The 18,985-nt window shown below is 57.8% G+C and overlaps 1 protein-coding gene across 6 annotated transcripts in view; it reads right to left on the reverse strand.

Moving 5' to 3' along the window:
- The window catches only part of COL16A1 (collagen type XVI alpha 1 chain), a 49,537-nt gene that overhangs the window by 20,889 nt on the left and 9,663 nt on the right, over nt 1-18,985 (reverse strand). For 4 of the 6 annotated variants that reach the window (XM_080654997.1, XM_080654998.1, XM_080654995.1 and 1 more), the window contains 34 exons: nt 18,497-18,559; nt 18,179-18,220; nt 18,015-18,059; nt 17,886-17,921; nt 17,465-17,527; nt 17,127-17,171; nt 16,948-17,043; nt 16,781-16,819; nt 16,109-16,153; nt 15,929-15,964; nt 15,344-15,454; nt 14,885-14,920; nt 14,636-14,671; nt 14,449-14,559; nt 14,045-14,080; nt 13,273-13,308; nt 13,086-13,130; nt 12,392-12,523; nt 11,413-11,448; nt 11,112-11,219; nt 10,700-10,822; nt 10,559-10,612; nt 10,334-10,375; nt 9,970-10,005; nt 9,837-9,890; nt 9,600-9,668; nt 7,468-7,521; nt 7,352-7,378; nt 6,596-6,655; nt 6,369-6,416; nt 6,182-6,235; nt 2,741-2,794; nt 2,515-2,547; nt 84-200 (listed from right to left, as the gene is read on the reverse strand). In XM_080654997.1, the coding sequence (XP_080511123.1) occupies nt 84-200; nt 2,515-2,547; nt 2,741-2,794; nt 6,182-6,235; nt 6,369-6,416; nt 6,596-6,655; nt 7,352-7,378; nt 7,468-7,521; nt 9,600-9,668; nt 9,837-9,890; nt 9,970-10,005; nt 10,334-10,375; nt 10,559-10,612; nt 10,700-10,822; nt 11,112-11,219; nt 11,413-11,448; nt 12,392-12,523; nt 13,086-13,130; nt 13,273-13,308; nt 14,045-14,080; nt 14,449-14,559; nt 14,636-14,671; nt 14,885-14,920; nt 15,344-15,454; nt 15,929-15,964; nt 16,109-16,153; nt 16,781-16,819; nt 16,948-17,043; nt 17,127-17,171; nt 17,465-17,527; nt 17,886-17,921; nt 18,015-18,059; nt 18,179-18,220; nt 18,497-18,559 (2,022 nt within the window). The remainder of the gene's footprint in view (nt 1-83; nt 201-2,514; nt 2,548-2,740; nt 2,795-6,181; nt 6,236-6,368; nt 6,417-6,595; nt 6,656-7,351; nt 7,379-7,467; nt 7,522-9,599; nt 9,669-9,836; nt 9,891-9,969; nt 10,006-10,333; nt 10,376-10,558; nt 10,613-10,699; nt 10,823-11,111; nt 11,220-11,412; nt 11,449-12,391; nt 12,524-13,085; nt 13,131-13,272; nt 13,309-14,044; nt 14,081-14,448; nt 14,560-14,635; nt 14,672-14,884; nt 14,921-15,343; nt 15,455-15,928; nt 15,965-16,108; nt 16,154-16,780; nt 16,820-16,947; nt 17,044-17,126; nt 17,172-17,464; nt 17,528-17,885; nt 17,922-18,014; nt 18,060-18,178; nt 18,221-18,496; nt 18,560-18,985) is intronic. The other 2 variants (XM_080654999.1, XM_080655000.1) reach the window with 2 other exon arrangements.

Raw genomic sequence — 18,985 nt, forward strand, 5'->3', positions numbered from 1 at the left:
CTGTGGGGGGCAGAGGGGCTCTGTCAGGTGAGGCCACTGGGAGCCCTCCCTGCACCAAGGCCGCCCCGAGCCCAGCCTCCTACCCGGGCACAGTTGTCAAAGCCTGGCACGCCGGGGATGCCCTGGTCTCCCTTCTCGCCTTTCTGCAGGAGGGCTGCTGGGCGGGCCTTCTGCCCCTGAACACAGTCCCCACAGATGCTCTAGGAGGGAAAGGAAAGGGCAGGGCAGGGGTCTGAGCCAGCCAGGAAGGGCCAGATGGAGAACCCCCGTCACCTGCCTGGCAGGCAGTCTTCCACCCACACTTCCCAGCCACATCCCTGCGGCAGCTTTGCTCCATCCTCTGGGGACCCAATCCCAACGCTGGCTTTGCGTTTCCTCCAGGAAGAAGCTCTGGTGGGGCCACGCCAAAGCCACTTTCGAGACAGGCATGTGGGGGGAGGCAGAGGGGCCCACAGAGGCACCATCTGTCCCGGCTGTTCCTGCAACCTGCGCCTGCTGTGAGGACATGCCACGAGGACTTGGGCTGCGAAGGCCGGTTCCAAACAGCTTCTCCAGGAGCAAGGGAAGCAGCTGCAGGAGCAGCCAGGCCTTTGCAGACTCCTGGGATGGAGCCCACCCTCTGTCCCTGGCAGATCCCAACTGTCAGACTCCCAGTTCACTGGGCCCTCCAGTCTTCCCGACAAGAAGGTGCACCTCCCACCTGGCCTTGAACCTCTTTGGGTCACAAAGCCCTCTAGGGGTTTGATGCAAGCTATGAGTCCTCGTCCCAGAAAAATAAAACCCACTCATGAAAAGTGGACTACAATCTCAGAGGACTGGGGGCCTGGAGTCCACGCATGGCCTGGTGGGGTGTCCGTGGACCCCCAGGCAGGGCCCCTGCTCCACCTTCACTGCACTGCAAAGCCCAGTGATGACGGTTGTCATTTACTCAGCACCCAGCCATCGTAATGGGCCTGAACGTTATCTCACTCTGTCCTGGCAGCACCCGGAGGCAGGTCATCTTATACGCATGCGGAGATAAGGAAGCCGACACCGGAGAGACAGTGTGACGTGCCCACGGCGGGGGGAGCCTGGACGAAGCCCTGGTCTGTTTGAGGCCAGAGCTGGTGCTCGGGCCACAGGCCCAGGCTTCCTCTGGGCTGTGCGTGCGTGGGGGGGGGGGGGGGGGGGCTCCTGGTCAGCACCCGGGTGCCACCTGACTCCTCTCCAGACAGCTACTTAGCGCCCCGTGCAGGCACTTGGTTGGAAACCATCGGATGAAATGTTACACAGAGAAATGGTAAATCCTGCGTGAGTTGCACAGTCACGTGCCCAGGGCAGGATTTGGGGGGACCCAGCTGCTGGAAGCCCGGGGGAGAAGCTGCAGTTTCACCGCCACTACCCGCTCTAATCCACGGCATAACTGTGCCGGGAGGTTACCCTGGCCTTGGGCTGCTTCCGGAGACATCTCTGTAGAGCCGGGTGGGGCAGTGTCTCCCATGCCCCAGTATCCCGGTGGGGTACTGGGATGTCCAGTGCTGGAAGGGGGTGGCCAGGACAGCGCACTCTGCTGGCCAAAGCTTGGGAGGGACCCCTGAGGATGCCACGCTGGAGGAGAGCAGAGCTCGGGAGCAAGGAAGGGCTGTGCCACCCTTGGTTCCCAAGGGAGTCGCCACCCAGCCTGAGAGGCCAGCCCAAGCCACAGCCCTCGGGTGTGAGCTTGACCATGTCTGCAGGCCCTGACACAGGCGCTCTCTGCTCCCTCCCAGGCCCAAGTCCCCTCACGCCACCTGACTTGCTTCTGGAATCCCATCTCCTCCCTGGATTCTCTCTGGATTGACCAGAGAGAGGATGCCGAAGCCTTCTTCCAGGCCCCCACCCCGTCTTTTTTTTTTTTTTTTTTTTAAATATATTTCTTTATTGATTTCAGAGAGGAAGGGAGAGGGGGAGAGAGATAGAAACATCAATGATGAGAGAGAATCATTGATCGGCTGCCTCATGCACATCCCCTACTGGGGGTTGAGCCTGCAACCCAGGCATGTGCCCTTGGCTGGAATCGAACCTGGGACCCTTCAGTCCGCAGGCTGTTGCTCTATCCACTGAGCCAAACCAGCTAGGGCCCCCACCCCATCTTACCACAGAACGTAACCTTGGCGGGCAGGCCTGAGGGTCTCACCAGGGCCCTGTCACCCTCCCCACTCTGCTCTCATGCTGCTGGGCCCTGCCCTGGTGTAACCAGGGGGTACAGGGCCTCGCTGGCAGCAGCTCTGTGGTTGGAACTGCCAACAGCATCCGCAAGATGGGTACCTTCTCAGGGTTCCTTCCAACAGGCATTCGGCAGGTACTGACTTAGGGGTTGTTAGGAGCCGGGCACCAGGCTGAGCCCTTTTAGACATGCTGGGGGCGCACGCACACACACACACACACGCACACGCACACGCACACGCACACGCACACACTGCCCACAAACAGCCCCATCCGCAGCTCCCTCTGCCACCCCCTCCAGTCCCTGCTCCCTCCCGCTTATCCTCTTACCTGCAGGAGGTGCTGTTCAATGGGTAAGGATCCCTGCAGGAGACAGACAGGGGGGCTCAGGCGGGGAGGGGAAGGGGAAGGAGACTTATGGCATCAGGTAGAGCCTCAGGAAGCCACATGCCAACCAGCCTTCTCCCAGAGGGAGAGGAGAGGGCCCCCCACAGGCAAGCTCAGCCCTGGCAAGGGCAGGGAGGCGGCTGGACAGTGAGTCCTGGCCGGTACCTACCAGCTCCGCAGTGAGCCCAGGCTGTCCTGGCAAACCATTGTTTCCAGGTATTCCCTGAGGCCAAGGAGAGACACGAGTGAGTGGACTCCTCTCTCTGCATCATTCCCACCATCCCCACTGCCTCTGCCCCCCACCCTGCAGAGCTGAGCCCATATTCTTAGCTCAAAACCCCCAGACCAGTGTGTAGGGAAAGCTGAGGAGGCCCAGCAGGGTGACCCCCCCAAATCAGCCCAACAGTCTGTTTTTCCGCACATGTTACAGGAAGTCAGAAATTAGGCAGCGGGTTGTCTATATAGCAAGTAACCACTGGTTCTTTCTGTGCTAAGTCCTTTCTACATCTTTCTCAGCGAATCATCACAATCCTATTGAACTAGGTGTTACCACCATCTTAAAGCCAGAAAAGGGAGTTCCGAGAGGGCGAGGAGCTGCCAAGGCACAGGACAAGCAAGGCACGGAGGTGAGACGCCGGGAGGACGGCTGGCTGAGCTCTCTCCACCACTGCTTCGGCACATTCCGCCAAGGACACTCCCCGGACATCCACCGCCAGTGAGGCTGGGAACAGACCCAGCCGGGCACCAATTCCCACCCCCTGGGGAACTTTGGCAGGTTCCTTGGGGGTGGGGAGGGGGGGTGGAGCTCTCTGTGCCTCAGTTTCCTCATCTGTAAAACCGGGTTAGTTTTCGGTGAGGCTTAAAGGAGACCATAGCTGTAAGGAGTTTAGTACAGAGCCTGGCACACAGGATGCTCACGTGAAATGTTTGCCAAGCAAACTCTGTTCCCCTCACAGACTCACAATGAGCATCTGCATATGAAACACTCCATGGAGGCAGGGAGTATGTTCCCCTTTAAGACCCCAGTGCCCGACGTGGAGGAGGCGTGCACGAAGTACGCATCGCATGAACGCACTGCTGCTCACCCTGCTCACCCCAAACTGGATTTCCTTGGCCGCCCTGAGAGCCGGCCTCCCTCAGGTCCCAGCTCCCAGCGATAGAACATGGCACCTTCTCCCTCCAGCCACCGTGTTTCAGGCCAAGTTCCCCCTCCTGCACCACCACACGCCAAGGCCCTGCCCTTCTCATTCTGTCTCCTTAACGGATGAATAGGGCAAAGTGCTTAGAACAGCGCCCTGGGAGAGGGAAAACACCTTGCACGTGTTCATTATAATTATGCCCTAAATTATGACTCACCCCATGCTCCTCTCTCCATGGCCCAGGTACTAGCTCATGCCTGATTTTTTGTGGTTTTTTCTTCCTGCCCTCCCAGAACTAAAGCGCCCACCTGTTCTACTGTAGATGTGAGCAGCTATCTCCTCGCTGTCTAGCCTTGGGCACATCTCCCCACCCCAGAGCCTCAGCTTCTGCTTCTGTGAAATGGACGAGGTAGAACCACGCATGGGCTTTGGACAGTAAGCGCCGTATATTTCCGAGCCTGTTTCTGCACCTGAGGAGGAGCTGCAGGAGACGACCTGGCGAGGAGGACCTGCGCCCTCCCTGGCACAGGGCAGGTGCCCGTAGTGGCCACAGCGCTGGTGCTGGAGGAAGACCCGGTGCCTGGAACCAGGCTCGGCAGTCCCTCTTTCCTGCCTCATTCCCCAGACAGGGGTCCTCAAACTTTTTAAACAGGGGGCCAGTTCACTGTCCCTCAGACCGTTGGAGGGCCGGACTATAGTTTAAAAAAAAAACAACTATGAACAAATTCCTATGCGCACTGCAGGCCCGGGACGCGTCGGCTGCTAAGCAGGACAGGCAGCGGCACCCGGTGGGCCGGATAAATGTCCTCAGCGGGCCGCATGTGGCCCGCGGGCCGTAGTTTGAGGACGCCTGCCTCAGCAAGTCTTGGCAGGGTTCACACTGCAGCAGCGTGAGCTTGTTAACAGATCACTTTGAAATGACTGCCCTGCTTCCCCAGGCAGACTGCAAGCCCCCTGCAGGCAGATTCCCGCTTCCTGGCAGGAATGAAGCAGGAAGCCGGGCACTTGGTAAATGTGTGACTGAGAGTGGGCCTTACTTCTGCCTCTGGGAGAGAACTTGATCCCAGTGGAGACTCCCACCCGCAATGGGTGTGTGTGTGTGTGTGTGTGTGTGTGTGTGTGTGTGTAAAATCTCAAAATCACCAGGGCGTGGGGAGTACATAGTTTATAAAAAGTTCCATGTGATTCTGCTCTGCTTCAGGCGAGAATCACTTTTTTTGGGGGGGGGGGGAGCTGAGAGCCAGGCATGCAGCAGCCACTGTCTGTGCCTCCTAGGAGCTCCCCCCAAATGCGGCCTGGCGTGCAAACCACTGGGGAACTGTCCTGAAAGGCAGCACAGGGGAGAAGCAAGTGCTGTGCACCGGGAAGCTCAGGCCAGGCCACCGACGCCTAGCCGGTGACCTCAGCCAAGATCCTCCCTGCTCAGGGTCTCGGTGCGCCCAGCTGTGACACAGGGATAACACCACCTCCCTACTGGGGTTGATGTAAGGCTCCAATGAATGAGAGGATGGGTGTAAAATAACAGTAGTTGTTGTTGTGATGATGGTGAATGCCTTCTAAGCGTCTACTATGTGCCAGGCGTGGTTCTACACATTTTGCGTGCATTACCTTGTTTAACATTCACAATAGCCCATGAGGTACATGCTGTAATTATCTCCACTTCACAGGTGAAGGGCTGGAGACACAGAGAGGGTGAGTAACTTGACCGGCACCACACAGCTAGCACATGGCAGAGCTGGGATTCAAAGGCAGCTGCCGGGCTCTGGAATGAACACTCTCATCTCAGCTGGGCCGGGATCTCAACTCCAACTACTCTCCCCTTACTATCCCTGGCCTCCTCGCCAGAGGGGGCACGGTCCCACCTGGGGCCTCTGCACCTGCTGCTTTCTCTGTCAGGAATACCCTCCCTTCACAGGCTCATTCCTCTTTCCTTTACATCTTCATTCAAACGTCACCTTCTTTTCAACTTTCCCCCAAATCTCTCCCCTGCCCGCCTCCCATTTTCTATCCCCACTCCCTGCTTTGTTTTTCTCCTAGCACGGATCGCCTTCTCACACACCGTATTTTATTTATTTATCTTGCTCATCGTCTGTGCCTCCTACTAGAATGCAGGCTCCAAGAGGACAGGGCTTTTCATGTTTGTCCACTGTTCTAGCACCAACCCAACAACAACAAGACACAGTCCCTGGGGAACAGCAGGTGTGCAAGATACAGATGCAGCTCTGCACCAGGGCAAACACTTTTATCGGACCCAGATTCTGGGTTCCCGGCAGCTGGCCAAGGCCCGAGCCTGGCACGGGTGTCAGTGGGGTGCCTGGGCTAGCTCACAGCAGGACATGCCCTCCACGCCACTCTGGGAGCAGAAGCACAGAGGAGGGAGAAATGGCAGGTGTGTGTGCAGGGCAGGGGAGCAGCACACGTGGGGTCCGGCACAGAGCATGCGCCTTGCCTCCCTCTTTTCCCCTGTTTACCTGCAGCCCAGGCATTCCAGGGGGGCCTGGTGGTCCGGGAACACCTGGGGGACCCTGAGGGAGAGAAGACATAATCAGACCCAGAAGAAAGCTCTGCCCCATTGCTGGGGAGCAGTGAGGTGAGGGTGGGCAAGCCGAGGGGCGCTGGCGGACAAGAGGAGACACAGAGGAGACAAGCGACACACACCTGCGGGCCCGGCTGCCAGGAGCTGCCCATCCAAAGTCCCGGAGCACCCTGGGTGGGAGTGGGGGGTCGCAAAAGAAGGGGAGAGGTTACAGGCAACGTCCACACCAAGCGCAGGGCTGCGTGAGGAGGCAGCTGGGGGGCACAAAGCCCCGTGGGGCCCTTGTGTGTTGGGCCGGGGGGAAGCGGAGCCTCTCCCCGGGCTGGGGGAGGTTCTCAGCGCCACTCACCGGCATGCCGGAGAAGACAGGGTCTCCTCGCGAGGGACAGGAGCACTCCCCGGGCTCACCCTGAAAGACAGGAGCCTTTGTCAGAGGAGGGCCAGGATGGAGGGCCTCCTGGAAACTGGCATCTGGGAGGGAGGCAGTGCCGGCTCTCGGGATGGAGAGGCCAGGGTTTAAATCTAGAACCTGTCTCTTGTCTCTTGTGCCCTGGACTGTGTGCTCGACCACTCTGAACCTCAGTCTCCTCATCTGTAAGGCAGGATAATAATACCAAACAGACTGCCAGGAGGATGGGATGGATTTGAGCACGTAGAGTTCCTGCCCCATGGCAAGCACTCAGCAGACACTGCCATTCCTGCGTTTTTCGTTTCACCGTTGTCTGCCACAGCCCAGGTATTCTCGCCTCCGGTACAGTCGCAGCTTGACCCGGCTGCAGCCCCACTTCCGCTGGCCCAGCCTGGCCTCCGGGCCCTTCTCTCCCGCTCCCTGACATCTCTGCCCTGGCCCTGTCCTCTGACAATGCCCATTTGAAAATGCAGCTGCCCCCTGCCGGGGGGCGGGCAGGGTCTTGGAGCTCTCTGGGTCTCCTGGGATCCTGGTTGAGCCCTGGGTCACCAACCAGATAAAGTGGGGAGCGCTTGGGGAAGGCCAGGTTCCAGGGGGGTTCCCATTCCCCAGTCCAGGGCCACTGGCATGCACGCAGGTTCGCTTCAGTGGCTGGACGAGAGGGGCTGCTAATTTCCCCAGAGTGATGGGACGTACCTTCTCGCCCTGAGGCCCCTTTTCACCCTGCGGGGGAGAAGCACAGGACGGTGAGTAGGTCAGGGTGCGGAGGCAGGGCCAGCGGCGGCTTCCCGCTGCCTCGAGACACTACTCACTGGCATCCCTCTGGCTCCTGGAAGTCCAGTCTGTCCTTGCTGCCCATCACGTCCCTGAGGGGAGAGAGCGCAGGGTCAGCGGTTAGTGCTAGGCAGCAGCCAGCCATCGGCCTGCCTGCAGGGAGAGCGACAGGACAGAGGCAGCACCAGGCTCCCCGGTGCCCAGGTCCCGGAGGACAAGACTGAGGCACAGGAGGCAGGAGGGAGAGGCCGGCGTCTCCTCATCGCCTGTGAGTGTCAGGCGCCAGGCCAAGCGCCCACCAGAGAGCACTGAATGGACCCTCACCCGCAGCCCCGCAGGACGGTACCATCTGCGGCACAACTAGGGAAACTGAGGCTGAAAGAAATGTTGTAAGAGGCCCAACAGCAGGACTGCACCCAGGTCTGTGTGGCCCGGAGTCCCTGCTCTGTCCTCCCCCTGCTCAGAGCGGGCACACATTCTCTCTATCACAAAGGTCTCGGTTGATTTATTGCAGCCCCTATTTTATCCACAAGGAGCTGGAAACTCTGAGAGGCTGTCACTTGCCTCTGGGCACAGCTAGTGAGTGTGGGGCGGGGACTGGGGAGCCTCCTGGATGAGGCTCAGCTTCAGGGTAGCAGGCCTGGAGAGGTCAGCCTGGCACACGGGCCTTCCGATGGCTGCCTTCCTGTGGGACAGGCCACCTTCACACATGGACCAAAGGCTCCCCAAGGACCAGGGCCACCTTCCCCTTTACCTCTGCCTTACACGAGGAGTCCCTGGGACAGGCAGGGAGGGACCCTGACCGCCAGTCCTGCTGGGCAATACGGACTGGCTGCGCGGGCGTGGGCAAGGCCCTGGGCCCCGTGGGCGTCAGAGCACCCTGGAAGGAATCCATCAGTGACTCCCAAACTGGAAGTGGAATGCCTCTAGGGATCCATAAATACAGAAAAGATTCTGTTCCCTGGGCCAGTTCCAACATTACTAAAAGCCCAAGACAAGTTCTACCATTTGCCCACAACCCGGCATGGCCCAGACTGGCTGAAAGGTAGCATTTCTTTGATTTAGGCTAGAATTATACCCTCTCACAAAATTCTAGTGGGTTCATGAGAAGTAGAAGCTGGCTGCCGAAACCGGTTTGGCTCAGTGGATAGAGCGTCGGCCTGCAGACTGAAAGGTCCCGGGTTCGATTCCGGTCAAGGGCATGTACCTTGGTTGCGGGCACATCCCCAGTGGGAGGTGTGCAGGAGGCAGCTGATCGATGTTTCTCTCTCATCGATGTTTCTAGCTCTCTATCCCTCTCCCTTCCTCTCTGTGAAATATCAATAAAATATATTTTTTTTAAAAAAAAAGAAGTAGAAGCTGGCTGTTATACAGGACTTTGATGAATGAAAATGAGGAAACGGCATTTATTGTAACTTAATTGATGCAATTTGTTTAATAGATACATCTTTTAGGACATCGGACTCTGGTGGGACAATAATAAACAACCGTCTGAGGGTTGAAAGTATTGCTGGTCAAGATAGATCTTTGCTGTCCAGTATGGCAGCCAATAGGCACAGGTGGCTATTTCCATTTAAAGGAGTTAAAATGAAATGAAATTTAAAATTCAGTTCCCCAGGCACACTAGCTACATTTCAAGTGCTCAACAGCCCCGTGGCTACAGTCTCTGGCAGTGTGGAGCGAAATGTTTCCATCCTCCTCGGCAGTTAGGGTAGCACTGGTTTGGATGATCCCTAATGCTTCCAAGGCTTGAAGTGGGGGTGGGGGAGCTAACGTATGGGCTTTGAGTCAGACAGAATTGTGTTTAAGGCCTGGCTCTGCCTCTTCACTCTCTGGCCTTCAGTTTCCTCGTCTGTGAAATGGGGACAGTAATAGCCGCTCCCTTACGGAGCTGTGGGGAGGGCTGAGCGAATCACTGCTTGTCTAGAGCGTAGCAGAGGGCCTCAGCACAGTCACTGCTCCCAAACTGCGGGTGATCAGTATTGTCGTTATTCAGGTGCCGCCCCCAAACTGTGTGGTCCTCCTTCTCCGAGGCTGGGCTGAGCTGAGCCTCTCTGCTCCCATGCCCCCTGCTGCTGGATGGGCAGGGTCAGCCCTGTGCCCTCTTCCCAGAAGCAACGCCCTTGGTCCCAGCAACACCCCCAGCATGGAGCACAGAGAGGTCCCTTACCGGAGGCCCAGAGACACTGGCACCAGGGAGTCCCATGGGTCCAATGGCTCCTTTTACCCCCGGAGATCCCTGCGGAAGAGAGGGTACAAAGGTTGCAGTGCAATCCAGCAGGTGAGACACACCAGTCCAGGTCTCGGGCTGCTCCCATGGGCATCACTCAGTTCTCATGTCCCCTGTGCCCACTGCCAGGGCACCCGAAGCAGTGCAGGCCTAGTGCCCAAGGAGGCAGAAGCTCACCTTGGTACCCTTCTCTCCAGCAGGGCCAGGTGGTCCTCGAGGCCCCGGAAACCCCTGCAGATGGAATCACAGCTAGTTATCCCTTATCCTAGAGCGGCCCCTTCCCCTGCCAGCCTCCTCCAGACAGACGTACCTGAATGCCAGGCAAACCCTGGGCTCCAGGTTCCCCCTGCAAGTCAGAAAAGGCAGACTGGGCCACACCTGCGCAAGCCAACCTGCCCCACTGGCAGACCTGGTCTGGGGTGGGCTGTCTGCCAGCCCTCAGAAGAGCACCCCAAGGAGACCCTGAGGGTCAGAGAGGTGGGGGTCAAAACCAAGATCCTGGACAGAAGCAAGGCTAAGGCTGTGGCACAACTCTATCCCAGAGCTGTGCCCTTGAGCATTTAGGGGAGGGCAGAGCTCCATGGTTTTTCAAGGCAGATGGGAGTAGACAGCTGGCTAGTGGACGTGCTGGGGGGAGGGGTGGCAGGCAGGCAAAGGTAAGGCTGAAGACATACCTCAGGCCCCTGGACTCCCATTCCTGGAGGCCCAGGCTCTCCCTGAAGAGGAAGAAGGACATCCTTGGCTTGAGATTCCCACTCACCCTTGACCTCCTTAACCTCCTCCACCTTCTCCCTACTCTAAAGCTGATCTCCATTCCCCACTGCAGCCCCCATGTATCTCCCCACCCCTACTTTCACCCACACATACCTGCAGCTCAGGCCCCCCATAGCCACACCTACCTGTATGCCCTTCAGTCCTGGAGGCCCTTGAACTCCTGGTAAACCAGGCTGGCCCTAAAAGACACAGGTGGCCCATGGGTCCCACGGGGGAAAGGGAAGCCCAGGTAAGAAAGGACCAGAGGGCAGGCAGCCCGCACTCACCGGTTTCCCAGGCCGGCCCACGCCTTCTGGGCCTGGCTCTCCTTTGGGGCCTGGATTCCCAGGCAGTCCTGCCGTGTGAGCCAACGCCCCCTGCAGGCTGGGGCAGGCAGTGCAGCCATCGCCCTAGTCAGAGATGGGCATAGCCGGGAGTGAGCCAGGGCTGGCAGCTGGGCCAGCAGGAGACATGGGAAAGGGGGGTCCTTGTGTCCCTCTGAGAGCTCTGTCCCTCCACGGCCCCCACCTCAGCCTGGGAAATCACAGCAGGCACCTGACACTCCTGCCTCAGAGAAGAGCTGAGGTGCCCCCACCCAGTGCTCTGGCATCAGAGAAGGCTCACAGCCCCACCCGTCTTCCCCTCATAACCCTTAGCCTCTTTTTGTTCATGCAACAAACTGCCCCCTGCCTGCCTGACCTTTTCTCCTTTTGGCCCCATGGGGCCCCGAACCCCTGGCTCTCCCGACAGTCCCGGCTGCCCCGAGGTGCCTGGCGTTCCAGGATCTCCAGGATTCCCTGCGTCACCCTGTAAGGAGTGGGGATCAAGGAGGGCAGAGGTGACCCAGCGGGGGATCTCTTGGGACCTGCAGGTACTCAGAGCCCTTCACTGGGCCTGGGTCTGGGCAGAGAGTAGAAAGTGGGCACAGGGCAATTAGGAAAAGGAGGAGAGGGCATGGAGAAGAGGTGGTGCCCACCCATGCCCACCGAGGCTTTCTCACCTTCTGCCCCTTCAATCCACGCTCTCCATACTTGCCCTAAGGAGAAAGCATTTCCACTCACTCATGCTGGACACCCCACGGTGGCTGTCACTGCGTTAGATCCGGAAAATACAACCCAAGTCTCTGCTCTCAGATACTGTATAGGTTACTGGCAAAGACTTGAGCCAGACTCCTGCCTGGGTGACCCTGGGCAAGTTACTCAACCTCTCTGCGCCTCGGCTTCCTCATCTGTCAAATGGGGATGGTAAAATAGCATAGGCTTCTACACTGTAGGGTCCTGGTGAGATTAGATGAGCTAACTGAAGCAGTCATGGCTCATTGTACATACTGCCAATGTTTACTGTAGTGGCAAAGCAGTAACAATAATAATCACCGCAGTGGTGACTGTCATTTCCTGAACGCCAGTGTGTGCTAAGTGCTTCACACACATCCTAGGCTTTACACCACCAGGCACGGGAAACAAGCACAGAGCAAAAGGGACTTGCTCAAGTCTAAAAGCTGGTAAAAGGCAGACCTGGACTTTGAACCCAGGTCTGTCTGGTCCCAGGCTGGTACTCTTTCTGCACATCCTATCATGCTATGTCCTGGGACCCAAATCTCTGCTCTCAGCCAGAGGTCCTCAAACTACGGCCCGCGGGCCACATGCGGCCCGAGGACATTTATCCGGCCCGCCGGGTGCCGCTGCCTGTCCTGCTTAGCAGCCGACTCGTCCCGGGCCCGCAGTGCGCATAGGAATTTGTTCATTGTTGTTTTTTTAAACTACAGTCCGGCCCTGCAATGGTCTGAGGGACAGTGAACTGGCCCCCTGTTTAAAAAGTTTGAGAACCCCTGGATAGACTAAGAGAAAAGACCTGAGCCAGACTCCTGCCTGGCTGACCCACCTACTCCCCACTGCCCAGGAAGCCAAGAGACCCGGGGCGGGGGGGTCCCGCCTCTCTCCAGCCCTGTCTGCACCCCGCTGCGGGGCCCTGGAGCTCACCTGTTTTCCTGGCAGGCCGAAGCCCGGGGGCCCAGGCTCTCCCTTTTCTCCAGGAGGGCCAGGCAGGGCCACCACGTGGCTGTCCCCGTTCTGAGGCTTGGACGGAGCTGAACATGGCTCGCAAGGCTCCCCCTGCCGAGCAAGGACACAGGGTTGGGGGCCCCAGGCCAGGTTGGAATCTGGGGGATGCAGCCAGGCCTGACATGGCACCTCTAATGGGCAAGAGAGATCTCAGGAGAGGGTGTGAAAGAACAGGTAAGAAAGGAAGGTGGGGGCCAAGTCACCAGGGGTCACGCTAAGGGGTCAGCTGGGACCCTCAGGCATTAGGGAGCCTCAGAGAGCTTGAAGGAGAGGACATGAGATGTGTTTGGGAAGTTTACCCAAACGTTAGCACAGGCACTGAAATCGAGGACCCAGCCGACAGGTGAGGAGTACAGACTTCCTGAGCTCCATCCCACCTCTGCACACAAACACCCATGTGACTTTGGGCAATTTACTTGGCCTTTCTGTGCCTCTATTTTCTCATCTGTAAAATGGGAATAATGGGGTCCCTACCCTATAAGGTTTTGAGAAGAGGAAACAATATATATACAAGCACTTAGCACAGTGCCCTGCACTAACAAGTAGTAAAGTGTTTATATTATTATATTATTATAAGGGAATAGTGTTGGGTGGGGAATGTCCCCATACTCACTTTTTCCCCTTTGATTCCTGTGGGTCCCACTGGCCCTGGTGGCCCCTATGTGATAAAAACAACAACAAGACCGCACGTGTGAGCCCGGAGGAGGCACCATCCAGGCCTGTCATCTCCCCGGAAGTGGGCAGCACCTCCCACCTTGTCCTTCCCCAGAGCTGCTGCCGCCCGCCCGGAGTACACTTACCGAACTGCCAGCTGGGCCTGCCTCCCCGAAATCACCCTGAGATCAAAGGAGAGAACATCAGGTCACATGGGAGTGCAAAGCTCCATCTGAGAAACGACAGGTTTGCTTGGGAGAGCCAAGTGTGAACATGTACTTCAGCGTTTCTCACACTTAACACTTGTACACCCACAGAACCCCTCATCTGAGTCACGCTGCACTGTAAGTTCAATGCTGTGATTTGTTTCCCATTCAACCACAAACACAGACGTTAGCACAGGCACTGAAATCGAGGACCCAGCCGACAGGTGAGGAGTACAGACTTCCTGAGCTCCATCCCACCTCTGCACACAAACACCCATGTGACTTTGGGCAATTTACTTGGCCTTTCTGTGCCTCTATTTTCTCATCTGTAAAATGGGAATAATGGGGTCCCTACCCTATAAGGTTTTGGGAAGAGGAAACAATATATGTACAAGCACTTAGCACAGTGCCCTGCACTAACAAGTAGTAAAGAAGTGTTTATATTATTATATTATTATAAGGCCATCTTGAATGTATTTTATTATTTTATATTATCACTAAATTAAAAATACAACATTAAGGAATTCTCTTGGAGAACATGAGGGCTTTCAGGAATAAGTTCTTCAACTCCAGTTTGCAAAACATTGATGGATTTATTTCACTGCAAATGTACAGTTTGCTGTCTTGTCTATATTGTCTCTACTCCCCACCCAGGGCTCCCGTCTCCCTGCTAAGAAGCCCAGGTGTCCCTAACATCTAACCCAGGCCTCACCTTTTCTCCTTTCAGCCCTGTTGGCCCTGGAGCCCCCTAAAAAACAATCAAGTTATAGTCACAGCATCTCCCCATTCCCACCCCTCTGAGACTCCATGGGCCCCAGTGTCCACGAAGAAAAAGAAGCCGGCTCCGAATTACACATCCCACAGCCCTGCAGGCAGTGGGGCAGTTATTTCCGTTACACAGCTGGGGACTCAGAGGTTCCAAGAGGGAGTTCCGGGGGCGAGTAGCCTGGGCCAGTGCAGGAAGAAGGGAGGGACCAGGCTGCAGGCTGGGGACACCGGCCGCAGGGCCTCCCCCTGGCCTCTGCCTTGAGATGTGGGGGCCTAAGGAACCAGGGAGGACACTGTATAGCAAGGACGGGCTGGACTGGGCTGGGCTGGCAGGAAGCAGCCACTCACCGGAAGGCCAGGAAACCCGAAGCCAGGGGGCCCCACTTCTCCTTTGGTCCCTGCAAAAGGCCCAAGCTGCTGGGCCCCCACAGCTGGGCTGCAGGACAAGCAGGACTCCCCCTGGAGAAGGAAGAGAAGGGATCAAAAAGGCTCCCAATAGTCAGAGGGGGCAGCCAGGTGACCGGGGGTCCCTCACCTTCTCTCCTTTGAGGCCTTGGATGCCAGGGTCTCCCTGTGGGGAGAAAAGGTTTATGGGCTGAGACTGGGCATGTTGGGATACACCCCAACTTCCTAGCCACGTATGAGGACAGCCATGTCACACACCACAAGCACTTCAAACACCCAAGTGTCCTCGGGGGTCCAAGGTCAGCAGCACCCCAGAGCCAATGCTCATCAACCCACGAAGCCAGGCTACGCTCTCCCACCAGAAAGTCCCTATACATACCCGATCACCTTTCTGTCCTACAGCTCCCAGGCCCTCCTGAAAAAAAGAGTCTGTGAGGGAGTGGGGTAGGGAGGCCAGGCCCAGACCCTAACCCAGCCCAGCCCACTTCTGCCCACCGTCCCCACCAACACCCAATCCCAGGAGGAGAGCACAGCCTCGCTCACTATAAGGGCTGGCTCCACACCAGCTTGCCCAAAAGGCATTTTAGCAGTTCCTTAGGAACTCTGCAGGGTTGCCATGGAGACCTGGGGTGCTGAGTCCTCAGCAGCGTTTAGTGCCTTCTAGCCCAGCACTAAACTCTATGGTTCAGCTGCTACCCGTGGAGCTAAGCACCTAGACCCTCTGCCCACAATCTCTCTATGGCCATGAGAAGTACCCAGTCTCTCTGCCCAACTCCACTTCGTGGTGATACCCTCAAGTTCTTTGTGGGGTCCCTCCATGGCCACCCTAGGTACTCACCCTGGCTGGTGCAGGATCACCCGGTTCCCCCTTGGGCCCTGGCTTTCCAGGGAGCCCCACAAAGTTCTGGAACCCTTCAGGCAGCGTGGGGCACACTTCACAGGGGTCACCCTAGAAGAATGGAGAGACTATAAGTGGACAAGGTGGGGCTGAGACCTAGGGGAAGACAAGGACCTCTAGACATTGGGGGGCCAGGTCCTAGCCCCAATATCAGCAGGAACCCCAGGAACCCTGGAGTGGCTTTCTGTTCAGCTGACTCATTCATTCAACTGATTCCTGGACATCGCAAAACTGCATCCTCACAGCCCGCCATCAGAAAGCATCGTGGCCCATTTACAGAAGTGGAAACTTGCCACAGTCATAAATCCTGTGTGGCTGAGGCGGGCCTTGAACCCAGCAGTGTAACTCCCCAGCCAGGCTCTGTATGTGGTAATCACATACACACACTGTAGTTACAAAGAAGGGGTGGGGGTCCCCTGAGGAAGGTAAGCACCCGTGGTCACAGGGCCCCTGATGCTTAGTGTCAACTCTAGAGAGGGGCTCCCACTCCCACCCCACCCTGGGGCAACGCTGCTGAGGACTCACCTTCTCTCCCTTCAGCCCTGGCACCCCTGGCTTCCCCTGTAGGAGAAGCAGAGGGCATTAGGACTGGTGTATCAAGACAGGGCCCGAGGACCTACCCCCCCACCTCTGGAAGCCTTGGTAGAGCAGACTTGGACATGGTGGGCAGCGGCCCCCCACCCCCACAGAATTGGGGTCACTCACAGGTTTCCCGCCAGGACCTTCCTTTCCCGGCACCCCGGAGCTGCCCTGTGATCAGAAGAAGGGTGAAGGTGGAGGCTCCTGGCTGTGACCTCAGCCCATTCACCCCCTCCCCATGCAGTCCCCTCTCCGATGGCAGGATAATCTCTTCCTAGTCTCCCGTCACCTCCTGGTCTGTTTGGTCAGCAGAGACTCCCCCTCTGCTGCCTGTCCTCCATGTCTGTCTAATGCAAATCCTCTGGCTGCAAAGGAAGGGCGTCCTGAGGCCTCTATGTGCCCCTTCCCCAGTGTAGCAGGTTGGAACGTGATCTGGGTGACCCCAGAGGAACCGCAGCAGACAGACCGACCAACATTTCCAGGGCTTTTGCTCACTAAGGCACAAGGCCCTAAAATGAGCTTGGGCCCTCCAGGCAAGGCCACTCTGGTCATCACTAGACTTCAGACTGCCCTTCCCGATGTCTGGAACCCAGGCCAAGGCTCCCTTGTCAGCGAGTACTGGGAGGGGGACACTCCCCACCGAGGGGCCTGGCTGAGCACGGAGCCCAATCTCCTCAGATGGATGCCTGGCCCCGCTCCCCCCACATGTCCATCACCCCAGCTGCCCCCAGCCCCATTCTCTCTCCTCCCACCAAGCAGGGGGCTCCGCCATGCGCCCATGCTCTAGCCTGTGCTTACCTTGTCTCCTTTAGGACCTGCTGGGCCACCCGGGTCCCCCTGAGGGCAGAAACAGTGCCAGGGGCCTCACATTACAGCCCCTCTCCCAGCGGGCCCCTGGTCTTGCCCCCCACCACTGGCCAGGCAGGAGCGGGTCTCTGAAGAAAGGAGGGGCAAGGAGTACTCACCGGGATCCCAGGAAGTCCTACACCAGGGGGCCCAGGTTGGCCAGGTGGCCCGGGCTCTCCTGCCAGCCCCTCAGGCCCGACAAAGCCAGGGTCTCCCTGGTCAGGTGTTACGTGGGTGTGAGAGAGCTGCCGCCTCGGCTCAGCACCCACTCTCCACCCCACAGACACCCACAGCTCACCTTCTGTCCTTTGGGCCCCATGACACAGATCTCTCCTGGCCGGCCCTGTGGGTGGGTGTAAGAACGGCCAAGGCTTGGCACAGACCCACTGCCCACCCCACTGTCCCTCACAAAGCCACACTCCACCCAGTGCCCCAAGGTCATCAGATGTCAGCCTCAGGGTCTTAGAGGTCAGGGCTCTTAGGCTGTGACTCCTCAGGCACAGCCTGCCCCTCCCAGGCCTGTTCTGTCTGGGCGAGGGTATCAGCGTGGATTCTGATGGTTAAACTCCAGCATTCCGGACCCCCAGGCTGAGGGACGTGGGGTTGTGGTGGGGAGGGGCTGGGAGTCATACATACGTCTCGGCCTGGCTTTCCCATAGAGCCCTTGATGCCTCCATCTCCCTTCTCTCCTTTCTGGCCCTGGAAGAGGTAGAGACAACGTGACTGGGGTTGAGGGCAGGGCCTGGAAGAACCAGGGCAACTCCATCCAGGGGAGAGGCAATTCCCTTCGAGACCCAGGTCTCTGCTGCCCCTGAGATTAAATGGCCTCATCCCCACAGGAGGGTAGACAATAGGAAGAACTCCCAAACCAGCCAGACCACTTCCTCTGGGGCTGGTGGCACTTCCCTCTAGGTCTTGGTGGGAATTTGGACATGGTGGAATGACTGGGAGTGTTGGCGGGTACTTCCAACTCTGTGCCTGATGTCACCTCCCTCCTCATATCTGCAGAGCCCACAGATCTCTCTGCCACCCACCCCTTCAAATCCAGACCTATTACCTTCTGGCCTGTGGAGCCCGGGAGTCCTGAGGGTCCCTGAGATGAGTTGGGGACACAAAAGAAGGTGTGATAAAGGAGAGGAAGGCTAAGGCCCAACTGCCCCTGCCCTACCCCTTGTCCCACACTCACCAAGGCTCCTGACTCCCCCTTCTCTCCCTTCGGGCCTTCTGAACACTGAGCAGAGAGATAAGGTGTTGAGAGGGGCCCAGGGTCCCCCCATGGGCTGCCAAGGGCACAGCCCCTTCCCCAAGGCTAACCCCATACTGACGCTAAAGCAGGCCTCCAGCTCTTACCTGAAGTGGGGCATCCGGAGAGATTCGGACACAGTCATTGCCCTGGGGGTAGGGAGCAAGGGATCAGGGGTGGGGCCCTCTAGGAGAGTCTCCCCAGACCTGTTTTGAAGAGGATGGGCCCAGGAATCCCACAGTCCTAGGTGCCCCTAGAAAATAGAGATTTCCACACTAACCCCTAGAAAGCTCCTGGCCCTCGTCCCTCATTTGGGCCATGCTGCAGGTTTCCAGCTGAGATGACGGGGATGATGGCTCACATCCCAGCCCACCCCCAGGGCATGGCTGGGAAGGGTCCTGCAGCAGGCAGGGCTGGGCACTTACCCGGGCTCCCTTTTCTCCCTTGAGGCCTGATGGGCCAGGCAGGCCCTGCTCACCTTTCCCTCCCTGTGGATGAGACCAAAATGGGTGCTAAGACCAGAGGGGGCACATGGGAGCCTCCCAAATCTGGTCTTCTCCACCGTCCACCCCACCAGGGTGTGTAAATGAGCACAGCCCCACCCAACCCCCACCACACACACAACACATGGATTCCATATGCATTCAACCACATGTCCCTCCCAGGCCAAGAGCTCTATCTGGCAAATCCATAGTCTCACGCAGAGTATCCCTCCCCCCACACCCCTACCCAAGCACACTAGCTCACACGCAGCACCCAGGGACACGGGGACATGTGCATGGACACAAACGTGGAGCAGCAGAAACCCACGGAGATGAGTGTCAGGCTGCCTGAGTTCAATTCCTGCTCCTACTGCTTTAGTACGTGACTCAAGTCACGTGACCTCTCTGAGCCTCAGTCTTCATCAATAAAAT

The sequence above is a fragment of the Plecotus auritus genome (genome assembly GCF_963455305.1).
Source record: "Plecotus auritus genome assembly, chromosome: 2".
NCBI classification, from domain to species: Eukaryota; Metazoa; Chordata; class Mammalia; order Chiroptera; family Vespertilionidae; genus Plecotus; species Plecotus auritus.